This window comes from Pavona decussata, unplaced genomic scaffold (genome assembly GCF_977016875.1).
Source record: "Pavona decussata unplaced genomic scaffold, jaPavDecu1.1 SCAFFOLD_27, whole genome shotgun sequence".
In the NCBI taxonomy this organism is placed as follows: Eukaryota; Metazoa; Cnidaria; class Anthozoa; order Scleractinia; family Agariciidae; genus Pavona; species Pavona decussata.
The window spans coordinates 1826010-1839586 of NW_028145450.1; the positions used below are offsets into that span (position 1 = coordinate 1826010).

General features: G+C 38.7%; 1 protein-coding gene across 1 annotated transcript; it reads left to right on the top strand.

Annotated features, from left to right (window-relative positions):
• Window positions 1-3287: 3287 nt before the first annotated feature.
• LOC146485283 (uncharacterized) lies at window positions 3288-10804 on the top strand. The gene is made up of 6 exons (XM_085103714.1): window positions 3288-3975; window positions 4056-4202; window positions 4479-4601; window positions 4823-4945; window positions 6578-6931; window positions 10160-10804. Exons 1-6 carry the CDS (start codon window positions 3651-3653, stop codon window positions 10786-10788), a joined length of 1701 nt encoding a protein of 566 aa, XP_084959840.1. The 5' UTR covers window positions 3288-3650; the 3' UTR covers window positions 10789-10804.
• Window positions 10805-13577: the final 2773 nt, after the last annotated feature.

The window sequence follows — 13577 nt, forward strand, 5'->3', positions numbered from 1 at the left end:
TTGAAGACAGAGCATCTGAACTCCATCAGTAGTGGAGTGCCAATGGTGTGAAGACACTTAGGGTCGCCTGGTTACCAGATAGAGACGTGTTCACCTTCAAGACAAATCCTCCAGAGGAAGGGTTTAAACTTACCAAACATAGTTTGCTAAAGAAGATTGCGAAGTTGTTTGATCCAGTTGGTTTCTTAGCGCCGTTCCTCATTCGTGCAGGAGTTCTATTGTAAGAGATGTGGGATGCTGGACTCGATTGGGACGATCTTTTGAGAGGCTCTTTGTCTAGAAGAGTTCGGACATGGTTCAATGAGTTAAAAGATTTACCGCGAATCAAAGTTGTCTGCGCTTAGGGCAGGACGAGGAACTGCTTTCAGAGACACTACATACATTTGTTGATGCACCGCAGGATGCGTATGGAGCTGTCGTCTTCTCAAGAGTATGTTATAATAGTGGATTGGTATCCATAGGGCTAGTGACTGCTAAGACAAGAGTTGCGCCCTTCTCCACGATAATTATTCGCAGATTGGAACTGATGGCAGCAGTTCTCGGGTTAAGAATATCAGATTCTGTTTCCAGACAGTGCCTTGAAACAAGTAACCTTCTGGTCTGATAACATGAATGTACTGTGGTGGATCAGAGGAAGGAGTTGGTCATTCAACCTTTTGTCGCTAACCGAGTGGGAGAGATTCAGAGTCTGACTGATCCTCAGCAATGGCGATTCGTTCTAACCAAAGAAAATCCAGCTGACCTTGTTACAAGAGGCTTAAAAGTATCAGAACTAGCTAACTGCGAGGAGCGGTGGAACGTTCCTGAATTACTTTCAAACGAGGAGTCGGAATGGCCAATAAATCGTGTCAACGTAGACCAGGAAACGAAATCAGTGGAAATCAAGAAGAATGATCGAGAATTCTCCAAACAAGCAAATGATTATACCGAGGAACGAACAATGATTTCACTAAAGGAGAATAATCATTCATGGCGTTTGAATCCAAATCGATTTTCGAGTTGGCAAAATTAAAGTTTATTAGAGTTGAGGCATGGGTCTATCGTTTCATAAACAACTGCAGACTTCGTGAAAGAGAGAGTGGAGAGCTAAAGCCAGGAGAAATTGATGACGCAGAAATTCAAGCGGTTAAAAGCGCACAACAAGAAGCTTTTCTCGACGAGTACACAGCTCTTCTTCGCCAAAGAGAGTTACCAAAGAACAGCAAATTGCTTGGATTAAAACCAAGACTTGGCAAAGTGGGTCAGAGCAGGGGTAAAGGTCGACTGAGATATGCAGAATTCTTATCAGAAGACGCTCGATTTCCTATAATCCTGCTCCGCAATAATCAAGTGGCAAAGCTTATTGTCAACATTGGCGGCTTTATCAACCCGGTTTTGGATAATATTTGGACGCGAAGAAATTAGAAAATGGAAGATAGAGTGCAATGATTGTCGAAGACGAAAAGTTCAAGCAGCAAAGCAAGTTATGGCCCCTCTACCACACATAAGACTCAGATTATCACTGCGAGCATTTGCAAAGACGGCAGTGGTTATTGGAGGCTCTTTTATTACCATGCAAGGCAGAGGAACAAGGAGGCAGAAACGTTACTTGTATTGGTTTACCTGTCTCGCGACGAGAGCTGGAGATTGCCTATGGTCTTGATATGGATTCGTTTGGATCAGGGAGTTACCTGGCACTTTAATCCCCGAGTAGCACCGCATTTTGGTGGCGTACATGAATCAATGATTAACGGATTGAATCGGGCTATGCATGCAGTTTTAGGAAACGCAGACATCACTGACGAAGAAGTAATGACCGCATTTACCGGAGCAGAGGCACTTTTGGATTCAAGACCTCTAACCTATCAGTCTGCAAGTCCCGATGATTATGTACCATTAACTCCGAACCATTTCTTAATCGGTCAAATTGGTGGACAATTCGCCCCAGAGTCAGTGGACGAGAAAACCTTCAGCCCAAAGAAAAGATGAAGAAGAGTGCGAAAATTAGTTAGACACTTCTGGCACAGATGACTGCGTGAGTGGCTTCCAAGTCTAAATGTCAGGAGAAAGTGGACTGAAGTCAAGCAAGATCATCAAGTTGGGGACGTAGTTTTAGTAATTTCACCCAACACATCACGAGGTCACTGGCCTCTCGGAAGAGTGATCGAAGTTTACCCTGGCCAAGATGGGCATGCAAGAGTCACGAAAGTTCAAGTTGGGAAGAACCAGATTACAAGGTCTGTTTCAAAGCTATGTCACTTGGAACTTACTTAAAAACGATGTTGATTTAAGAGACTTTGATGTGGAACAACGGTTGTATTATGGAAGGATTAGTGACATTCTTATTAAGAACGTTTTTTGCAGTTCCTTCTCTTACTAGGTTAAATGTTCGTTGATATGCTACGTCATATCAAGGGGGAAGGCATGAACAAGAGAAAGAAGGCCAAGACTTTTTCATTAGGAATTAAATTATTTTGTTGTGCCCGAGGGAAAATTATTCTGTCACATATTGGCTATAAATTTCATTGTTTTTAGTCGGAACAGAACTTGTTGTTTTTCTCGAGTTGTACGAGAGGTTTTTTTGGTATATTCGGAGTGGAGTTTGACGGACAATAAATGCAAATGCTGTGCGTAGTGGAGTCTCGTGGACAGCGCATTTTTGAACATTATTCTATTGCCGTTGAAATCTAACAAAATACACCTTAGTTTTATACAATAAAGAATTAAAAAACAGTCAATGTTCGTGGCTAATCTGCCCCCTTTCGGAAATTCAAGATGTTAGCAGTCTTGCCCTCTATCGCAGAAGAATTCTCAACCGCACGTACACGACCTGAAATTTGTACAATAAAGAATTGAAAATTTGTTAAATACTTGTGAAATTTTCGTGGCTAGTCTGATACGCCGTTTCATATATGCGATAGAGGGCCAGACTGCTAACATCTTGAACTTGAGAACAGAATTTTGGGTGTGATGCTCAGCGAGTTTGCCTATAAAAATAATTCTGAAGGTCTTTGAAGATCCTCTTGGCCGAGACAAAACGCCGCGTCAGACGAGCCACGAACATTTCACTTAAGGTTTATCCCTTCTCTCTTGGTTTTGTTCGTTACATATGTGAGTGTTAAATGAGAAAATTTTCCAAATTTTCCTAAAAGGTCCTCAAGTTATAGACCGTTTGCTCAAAAGTTATTCAGGTTCAAAGTCGTCGCGGGTAGAATCCGCTCCCCAATCTTGATAGGGTTAAAGTAGTCAAATCATAACCTTGAAAAATTACCAGCTGTACCTTAGAAAACTGCAGCTCAAACGATTTAACTGTAGGAGTTAATCCATGCACTCAAAAGGTGGAACTATCTTGTTTACCGTAATGATCCCAAGCTAAAGTGCAACAATACTGTCACACTGTAAGGTATTTTGAAAGCCACATTACGTTGGGACTAAATTGGACAGCATAACTCAAACGCCATAAAGCAGTACTGCTAGGTGGTGTTCATTTGCATGCTCACACTATTAAATAAACCGTATTAAATAAACCTGGAAAGAAAATTTCCTCTAGCCAGTTTAGTTTATTGAAGGCAAAAATAAAATTTTTATAATCCTGGTTTCAGTGTCAACTAATAATGATAACTTTGTTTTCAGGTGTTTAAGAAAGTTCAACAGAGACTGACTCAGAGGCCATGAGACGTCTATCATTTTTGGCAGTTGTTTTTGTCCTTGGTCAAATGATCTACAGAGCATGGGGAGAGACTCAGCAATGCCCAGCCTTGGGATCCGAGCTGTCAATTTATGGATGGATGTTACAGCGACACATCTATAAGACGATGAAGGCCAATCTAGGTCTTCACTGCATGTTAGTCTGTCGTACAGATGATCGATGCCAAAGTGTCAACTTTGTAATGTCTCTCCACATGTGTGAATTCAGTGATCGGACGAAGGAAGCCAGACCGGAGGATTTCATTCCTGACCCAGACAGATACTATTTTCGACGTGATATTAAAAGAGGTAGATAGAACGCAATTATTTATGGGCAATTGATACGCGAAAATAGATCACATCAAAACATCACTTTATTTTAATTCCAGTCCCCCTCGGTTCCATCCCAGAGTTGGCTGCGGTATCGTGCAAAGAAATAAAGGCGAGTGAAGGACAAGCGACCAGCGGCAAATATTGGCTGTCATCCATAAAACTAAATAAGGCGGTTCTTGCAAATTGTGACATGGAAACAGGAGGTAAGCTCTTTCAGACAATTTTAGCTATAACGAAATCAAATTTATACCAGGCCTCAATGGTATAGAAGTGTTGACAAAGTAATAATTCCTTTTTTAAATTACCAAAACTATTAACTGCATGGCTTATACTTACAAAATTTGGAAGTGATAAATGTTTAAACAAGTGTAGCGTTAGTTTATCATCATTATTAAAGCATAGCGATTATCGCCACTATCACCATCACCAGGAATCTAATGAGAATCACCACGATCATTCATTATCTTTATTACTATTAGATGTTGACGAATGCAGTGCTTCTTCCCCCGTATGTGACGTAAATGCGATATGCAATAACACTATTGGTTCCTATCGCTGTGCGTGCAATCCCGGATATTCTGGTGACGGGAGAACTTGCAAAGGTAAAAGGACATGATTACAAATAATAAATAATAAATCATATTTTATCTGGATGCGAATTGTATGTTTAAAGTAAATATTACGCATGATTGTGAATTTTAAAAGTGGTATAAAAAATAAAAATACCAAAGCATAGCGATTATTGCTACTGTCAACATCACCAGGAATCTAATGAGAATCACCACGATCACTATCTTCATTACTATTACTTCATTACTTTTAGATGTTGACGAATGCAATGCTTCATCCCCCGTATGTGACGTAAATGCGATATGCAATAACACTATTGGTTCCTATCGCTGTGCGTGTAATCCCGGATATTCTGGAGACGGGAGAACTTGCAAAGGTAAAAGAACATGATGATAAATAATGAATAATATTTTATCTGGATGCGAATTGCAGGTTTAAAGTAAATATTACGCATGACTGTGAATTTTAAAAGTGGTATAAAAGAGAAAAGTACCATGGTGGGGAGTGGGTTGCACTTTCTTATCGAAAAGAATCACCAGAAACGGATTTGTCCTTTTTTATATTTGGCAGTGTTGCTTTTCTTTTGACTGATGCCAGTAAACGAAAATCTATCAAAGCTCTATCTGGATGACAATTGCATCTTTAAATTTTATAGTTAACATTACGTACGATTGCCAATTTTAAGATCAGGATAAGATATAGATATAGACGAGTGCAGTGCTTCTCCATCCGTCTGTCATGTCAATTCCACCTGCCAGAACACTGTCGGCTCTTATCAATGTACCGGTAAGGGTGTCTGCGTTAACGTTAATTACTAAATGTGTTTATTTAATTTTCTTGGTGAAACCACACAAGTGCCTTGACTAATGTGTTGTCAAACGATCGTTTCAACCAACCAATTTTTTACAAATTCAAGAATGATACGTTAATCTTTTTACAATGGCATAAAGAGAATACAGCCAGAAAATGTTTGTTTTTCATCGCCGTTCTCGAAAAGTTACTTCGTTTATTTCAGTCAGTATAAGCAACTTCACAATTTACTAAAGTTGAGTAACTTGACCTCAGTAAATGTAAACCTCAGAGTAAAAAACGGCATTAGAGTGTCTATATTACGGGCATTTCCATTCACACAAGGGGGCAATCTTTAGGATCATACAATTATAAACACAAACTGTGATGTATAAATGCTCTGACAAAATGCTAGATCAAAGCACAACTGTCATAGTGTTTTTCAGTTTTGGTAGTCATTATGGTGTCAGGGGCCTTTTTCCATGAGATTTTCAAAAGTGGAATGAGTTCATGAAGTAACAAAGATTATAGCCATCTGCAACATAATGTATACAATAACGACACTACTTTTCCGATTTTTAACATTTGTTTCACCAAAGTAAGAAAAAATGCATTGCCATCTATCTGTCACCAATATCATAGTAGCTGTCATCAACCTAAAACCACAATGATAGCTCACATGGCCACGGGGGCGTGTAGGCGAACTTTTGTTGTATAATCCGTTAACGCGTTTCGCAAGTATTCCTTGGTTTAATGTTTTTTTTTTTTTAACTCGTGGCCTTTGATTTTATTCAAAGTTCAAAAGTATGCACTAATTCTGGAAACAAACAATTGTTTATTCTGAATTTGATGTATTGCTTACTAGAATGAAAGAATAAAAAAGGAAACCATAAAATAAATATCAACAAGTAAACAACTAAACAATTAAAGGTAAACAGTAGACAGCAGAACATGCATTATTTTTTTTGCATTTTCAGGCGACCGCCGTGCGTGGCCCGCGCTCCGCGCTTGCCTCCGCTCGCCCTATTTAAATCTAACTATTTTAATTTTCGAGTTTATGCCGGTTATTTTATCAACTTTCTATATTGTATTTAGTATTTCTAGTCTCGGTTATTTTTTGTTGTTTTTTACTGTTTTTTTTTTTTTTTGGCAGGTAAACTGTTAGTGGCTATGAAAACGTAACTTAAGCCATAATTACAACACAGCTCTTTCTTTACAGCACCTTTGGTTACAGCTACCACTTCCTGTACTGAACATAATCCTCTGGTACGTTTGACCAACACAAAAGGTGTAATACAGACAAGCGATGGCAGCTCCTACCGGAATAATGCTGATTGTCGATGGAATTTGTCTTTAAACACATTGCTGCAACTCCAATTTGCAAGCTTCAGGACGCATTCATCCGCTGACTACTTAACCATCTACGATGGCGGGTCATCGTCCGCTCCTCTGATTGGTCGATTTAGTGGAAGCTCTCTCCCTTCTCCCATTGCGAGTTCTTCTAACAAACTTTATTTGCAATTTACATCGGATGGTTCAGGTTATGATTACGGATTCAAAGCATTTTACCGAGGTATGGTGTAGTTTCTCAACATTAGTAAGATTCATTGCAAAAACGGTTTGTGTACTTGTCTGCCAAGTAAAGCGTATTTCAGCTTCTAAGTAATCCTGGCTGGGTTTAAGACCTGCCGTGCACAATCGGGTGTTGACTTCTTGCTTATATAAGGGTCATTCAGTTTTTTCAAAAGTTGAAAATGAAAACTGAAAATGAATGTTCAATGTTCTTTTGATTTTATTCTTTTTGAAAGTTGATAAATGAAAAATGTATATATGTTTTTATTTTCTTGAAAAATGAAAACGTATGGTTAAATTTCATCTTTCCAACCATTTTATGAAACCAAACTTCAACAAACCCTCATGAATTATACATTAAAATGCGCCACATTTAATGTAGTTTTCGAATTTGGCGGTAACAGCCCACTCTGAGCATGCGTGTTTCATTCCTAGGCCTAGACACTCCGCCCTATAAATATTTCTCAAAAACGCCTTGTAAAATATTCTCGAGCGGCAACACAAAAGCGCCTTTTTAGGGAAAGAAAATCCCAACCATTCCATGTAAATGATATATCCACGTAAGCAGCAAAGATTCCTCTTTCATAATCTGAAAGTTACAAATCCATTCCCTCATTACAGTCAGTGAGAGTGAGAAAAATGTTCTAATATCTGTACTGTCGCGTGTAACATTGCTCCCAGCGGGTTCCAAGATAAAGCTTTAGTCCGGCGTGACTTTGATATGCCAATCAAAGTTAAATCTGAATCTATTCGTATCCTTAAACAAACAAACAAACAAACAAACAAACAAACAAACAAAAACACACACACGCACACAGTCCGTGACGAATACTGTAAAATTATTACTCTTGCTACAAGTTGACGTGAAATGTCTCACTTTATTCATTCATATGGGTTAGTGAACCAGCGTGAGGTCCGTATTTGGAAAATATTGGTCGAGATTTTTTTTTGCAAGTTTATGGACCGAGCCGAAGGCGAAGTCTATAAACTTGCAAAAACAAAACAAAACAAAACAAAAAAAAAACAAAAATGGACGAGACCATTTTTTCCCCAATACGGACCGAACAGGCTAGTTCAATGAGGTTTTTATTATATAGGTTTTCCCGCTTGTTGCTTTCTAGTAGGCGTCAAACTTGTTTATGTTCAAGTAGCGCGACAAAGAGCGCAAGAAAGCCTTTTAAATGCTGACGAGTATACGCAGCCAAAAGCCACGTGGAATAATTCTCATTAGCACGAAAAGGCGACTTTTTATTGGTCAAGGCTTGAGACGCAAAGGTTGACTTGTCTCGTCAATCGAAGTGGAAAAGTTCGAAAATGAAAAGTGAGCTCGTTTGATATTCGGAAGAAAACGAATTTCTTAAAAGTGCTGACTGTTTAGGAGTCTCAGCTTTTGAAAATGACTTGCTATGTTATGAATGGCAATTGATGAAATTTAAGCTTTTATAGCCAAAATTACATTTTAGTCGTCTTTATCTTCACTTAAAACGGCTCGGAGCTTGTGAATCTGGATGCTAAGCAAGCAGTTTTGGGAATTTCTCCTAGGACTTGAAAAATACCCGATCCGGGCTTTTGTTGTGGTCGTCATACTGGTACTTTCCAGCTCAATTGCTGTCTGTGTATTGCCAGTTACTTGGAGATCGCTTGTGGTTGTTGAGCGACTAAGAAATAACGGCATTCTTCGTTGATACTGAATGGAAGCCCATTTGTATGAATCCAAGCTTCTCAGATTTCGATGTTTACTCTAATGGAACTACAAGCTATTTTCTTTTTGCACTGACGACTTATCGGGATAGTTTAAATTCGTCACCTTGAATGAGATTGGCTTGTGACGCGCGGGTATTAAGATAACGCTGGATACTTCGTTGAAGGCAAGTTAGAATTCCAGCTTCGTATTCGTCGCCATTTTTCTTTTTAACATCTTAAAAAGAAGCACAGGGCGGCAGATTAAGTTTGACCGAGGATATAACTCGTTCCGTTAGTGGGGAACATATACCCATACTTTAAGGTAAGATTTTCTTCTTTAGCAGCTCCAGCTTGCTGTTCCTTAATGAAGTCGCGGTGCTCTGAAGCCTTGACGACGGAATTTTCTACGTTTTCTTCGTCGAGTTTGTTGGAAGTTTCTGAGCTTTCTTTCGTCCCTTCGGCTGAAGGATAAAATCCGTTGCCCACGTAGTTAAAGTCCGAAATCACGGTTTGAACAGTTCTTACTTTATAAACTTAGTTGAAAACGTTTTTGCTTTGTGTTGTCAAAATTGAAACACTTTGATGAAACGCAAGCGGTCCATCTTAGCAGTCCGTATAGGGAAATTCGGACCTCTCATGAGGCCAATAAGAATGCTCCATTTCAGCCCCAGCCTATTCAACTATATAATAAATTATAATATTATACAAAAAGTTGAAGTACTGTACAGTTCCCACCCGAAAGTAGCGAAGCTAATCGAGACGGGTGGGAGCAAAAAGAATAAGTACACCAAGTTAGACTTTTAAAAGGAGAAAAAAGGAAAAGAAAATTACTATATAATATAATATAGGAAAAGAAAACTGTACAATACAGTATAGGGAAATAGATAGGTGATTTAGGTGATTTCAATTCCAAAGCTTAGTTGAAAAAAAGGAGATAACATTTGAGTGTGCAAACTTGGATATGGTTACTGTCCATTTTTGACCTTCAAATTACACAATACATGCCACCATTTTGGATTTTATGACATCATACGTTTGTAAGGAAGCAACCGTTGGATGTCATGACATCCAAAATGGAGGTGTTTGGAAACTAAAGAAAGAAAACTAAAAAGGGCAAAAGTAAAGTCCTCTTTTTTACTAGATAATGAAATACTATTTCTATATTTTAAAACACATTTGTAAATAGACTGCATTTTCCAAATTACGTCTCTCAAGAGTGGGCGTTTTGCTTGAGCATTTTATGACTTAGCAATCGTGTGATTTAACAGAAAAAATTCTTCACTAATTTCTTGACATCTTAAATAATTTTTCAACTTTTAACCTCACTTTTTTCACAGGTGTCACTTTTCGCCAAACGTTTCTCAAAACTTTAAATTGGGAAAATAAAAAAAAAAAAATAAAAGTACAATTTCTCTTTGTTTTGTCAACATGCGCAGAAAAAAAATCGACAACAACGACAACAACAACAACAACAACAACGGAAAGGTTATGTCTCAATAGTCTGTGATATTTACTTAATAATCTTTGCCTAATGTTGCCATTTTAGCTATCACAACAGGCAGCCTTCGTTTGAGTGGTGATTCGTTAGCCGCTGGCAGAGTGGAAATATTCTATAATAACCAGTGGGGCACTATTTGCGATGATGACTGGGATATAGATGATGCCAACGTCGTCTGTAGACAGCTTGGTTTCCCCAAAGCTTCACGAGCCTTCCGTGGCGCTCATCACGGTCAGGGATCCGGTCCCATTTGGATGGATGATGTGGCCTGTTCAGGAAGCGAATCCCATCTTTACGACTGCAGACACCGTGGATGGGGAAACCATGACTGCACTCACAACAGAGATGCCAGTGTTGAGTGCCTTCCTATCCGTTTAGCAAATGGAGGAGCTAACTACGGCCGGGTTGAGGTTTTCTACAAAGGAATCTGGGGCACAGTGTGTGATGATGAGTGGGATATCAATGAAGCTCACGTGGTGTGTCGTCAGCTTGGTTTCCCCAGCGCCCATTCCGCTGAAAGCAATGCACGATATGGTCAGGGATCTGACCCAATCTGGTTGGATAATGGCCTTAATTGTGGCGGAGTAGAGGCCTCATTGCTTGATTGCAGTCATTCTGGCTGGGGAAATGTTGGCTGCGGCCATCACGAGGATGCCAGTGTTATTTGTAACACTTGAGCTACAATATCCTGTTCGGTCGTCCTCCTCCTTACTTTGTGGTGAAGAGAAATAAACAATTTGCGATAGCTGTATGAACTGACCTACTACCAATTAAGCCTTTTTTTATCCTTTTTTTTTTCTTAGTTTTACATTTTGGTTCTTCGAGCAAAGCAATGTTGGCTTCTAACATTTTTAAAAGTGGAAAATGAAGCTGTTCTGTAACGTTCATTTCTATTTTTTTTTTTTTAATTTTGTTCATTTGTTTTTTCTTGAAGGTTTCGTCAGAGGTCATTATAAATAACCTGCTTTATCCTTCCAATTCTCTGTTTTTTTTTTTTTCTTTCTTTCTTTTCGTTACACTTTTTTGGTTATTTTTTCACGGGAAACGGTTAAACCACTATATATATAAAACAACAAGAATCGTTTGATTAATGCATGATTTTATGACTTAAAAAGCGTGGTGATTTCCCGATCAAAAGGCTGCTTACTTTATAAAAGGTACTGGGATTATGAAAACCAAATGGTGAAAACAAATTCTGTTGTTTTAGCCTTCGACTTGATCCACGTTGGTCAACAGAAATAAGGTTGAATATAAACATTCAACAAGTTTCGTAATAAATCTCTTTAACTTTTCACGTCATACTACGGTTCATTGCCTAATTAGGACAGCTTCATTCAACCTCGTTTCCAGGGTCTCTCCTCTTCACGTTGCAGGAAGCAAAAAGAGAGGAGACAATGGGAAAGAGGTTAAGCTTCATTTTAATCGCCATTGCAAATATTAAAGTAATAGATAAGGGATAGGCAAAACTGGAATTTAATTTGGTAGCCATGGAAAGCAGGCAAACCAGTAATCCAGTAATGATAGTATTAGTCCGAGGAATTAAGCTGATTTTCAAAATGTTGTGTTTTTTGAACTCTTGTGACACACTTTGTAGCAATGTGTCATCAGTTTTTTATATGCTCCTCATTGTAATCGAGTTTGCATTTATTAAAGGGGCAGATAAGGGATAGACAAAACTGGATTTAAATTTGTTAGCCATGCATGGAAACTAAAAATGGATTATTGGGAAAAAGATGAACCAGTAATCCAGATATGATAGTATTACTCCAAGGAATCACGCTGATTTGCTGCTCTATTGTTGTTGTTGTTTTTTTTTTTGACTCTTGTCAGACACTCTGTAGCAATGTGTCATCAGTATTTTATACTGATATGTTCCGCGCCGCATTGTCATCGATTTCGCGTTTAGTGAAAAGCTACGGTTACAGTCGACTCTCATTTTGCGGACAGCTCGCTATTACCGACACCAAGATAATACGAACAGCATTTAAATTTCCGGAAAAATTAGGTACAGAAGTTTAACTGAAATAAATTCCCGGTATTACGGAACTCCGCTATTATAGACAAAATATGATATCCCAAGGGTGTCCGCTATAAGAGGAGTTGGCTGTATCTGTTTTAGTACAGATATCGTCCTACTTAATAGAAAAAGTGGAACTGGCATCTTTGTACTAATAGTTTACATTAGCAATGCCAAAAGCTCTTATGTACACAACAGCATTTTGATTAAACTTTTGTCGATAGACGCGTCTGTTTGTCTGTATTACTATTAGTCTGTAGAAGTAGACTTTTGGTAGTTTTTACAGTTTTTTTGTTTGAGCCAACAATTGAGTATAGACTGTACAGCACTTTTAATGTCCGGCATATTTTGATTAGTACCCGTGCTTTCACGCTTTCGACAAGTTCAAGATTAGTTGAAAACTGAGCCGTGGAGTTGTAGTCTATCAATTCAAGCCACAGCCAATTTCTTGTTCTCTTCTTTTCTATAGTAGGAATTAAGACATAAAAATAAAAATACGCTGTTGATTAAATCAAAATTCTTATTGCGCTTCTTTGTAGTCCAACTTAAGGACGGTGCCTACTAATACCGAGGTATTTTTGTTCAGTTTATGACTATGCGGGAAAAGCAGATCTTAACAAGGGCGATTGAAATCGAAAAATATAATTGGGAGTGACCACGCATTTTTAGAGATAAATAAGCAACAATTATTCTAAAAAGCAGTCAAAATACAAAGCAATGTATGACGTTGTTTTCCAAATTGACGCTTTATTATCTCTGAAAATCGCATGGTTACCCCATATTTTCTTTTTGGATATCAAAAGCACTTGCTACGTTCTGCTTTCCCCGAATAGTTTTAAACCGCGCAAAAATATCCCTATATTAGCAGGCACCACCCGGCACCCATAGGAAACCCGAGCATCTCGAGATGCGCAGAACGTATACGTAATAACAAAAGTAGGCACCGTCCTTAATTCCCTTCCAGTCTAAATAGAAAACACACAGTCTCCCACTTGATACCAAAGATAATCGAAACTCGTCTCACGAGTTTGATTGACAGCCTCAGCATCACGTGAAAGTAAAATTGTGAAAGAACTCAAACTAAGGGCGCGTTCTTTTGGGACTATTCCGGAATAGGAATACTCGGAAAAGATGGTATTTGTGTTCTTTTGGGAGCTATTCCGTTTTGGGAATGAACGGAATATCATTCTGTTCATTCTGCTTCCGATAGCGGAATGAACAGAGTGGAAGTAATGCGGTTTACTCGGAATAGACTGAATTCACGTTCTTTTGCGAAAGTTTTGGAGGGAAATCCTACACGGCCGCTCGGGCGCACAGGCAGATATAGTAGTTCTCAGGTCACCTCCGCCATGGATATTCCTTTTACAGATTTTGGAAGCGTTCTTTTCGAAATTGAAATTCCGTGTATGCTGTTATTCATAAACCGGAATAAGAATAGCTAAAATAGCC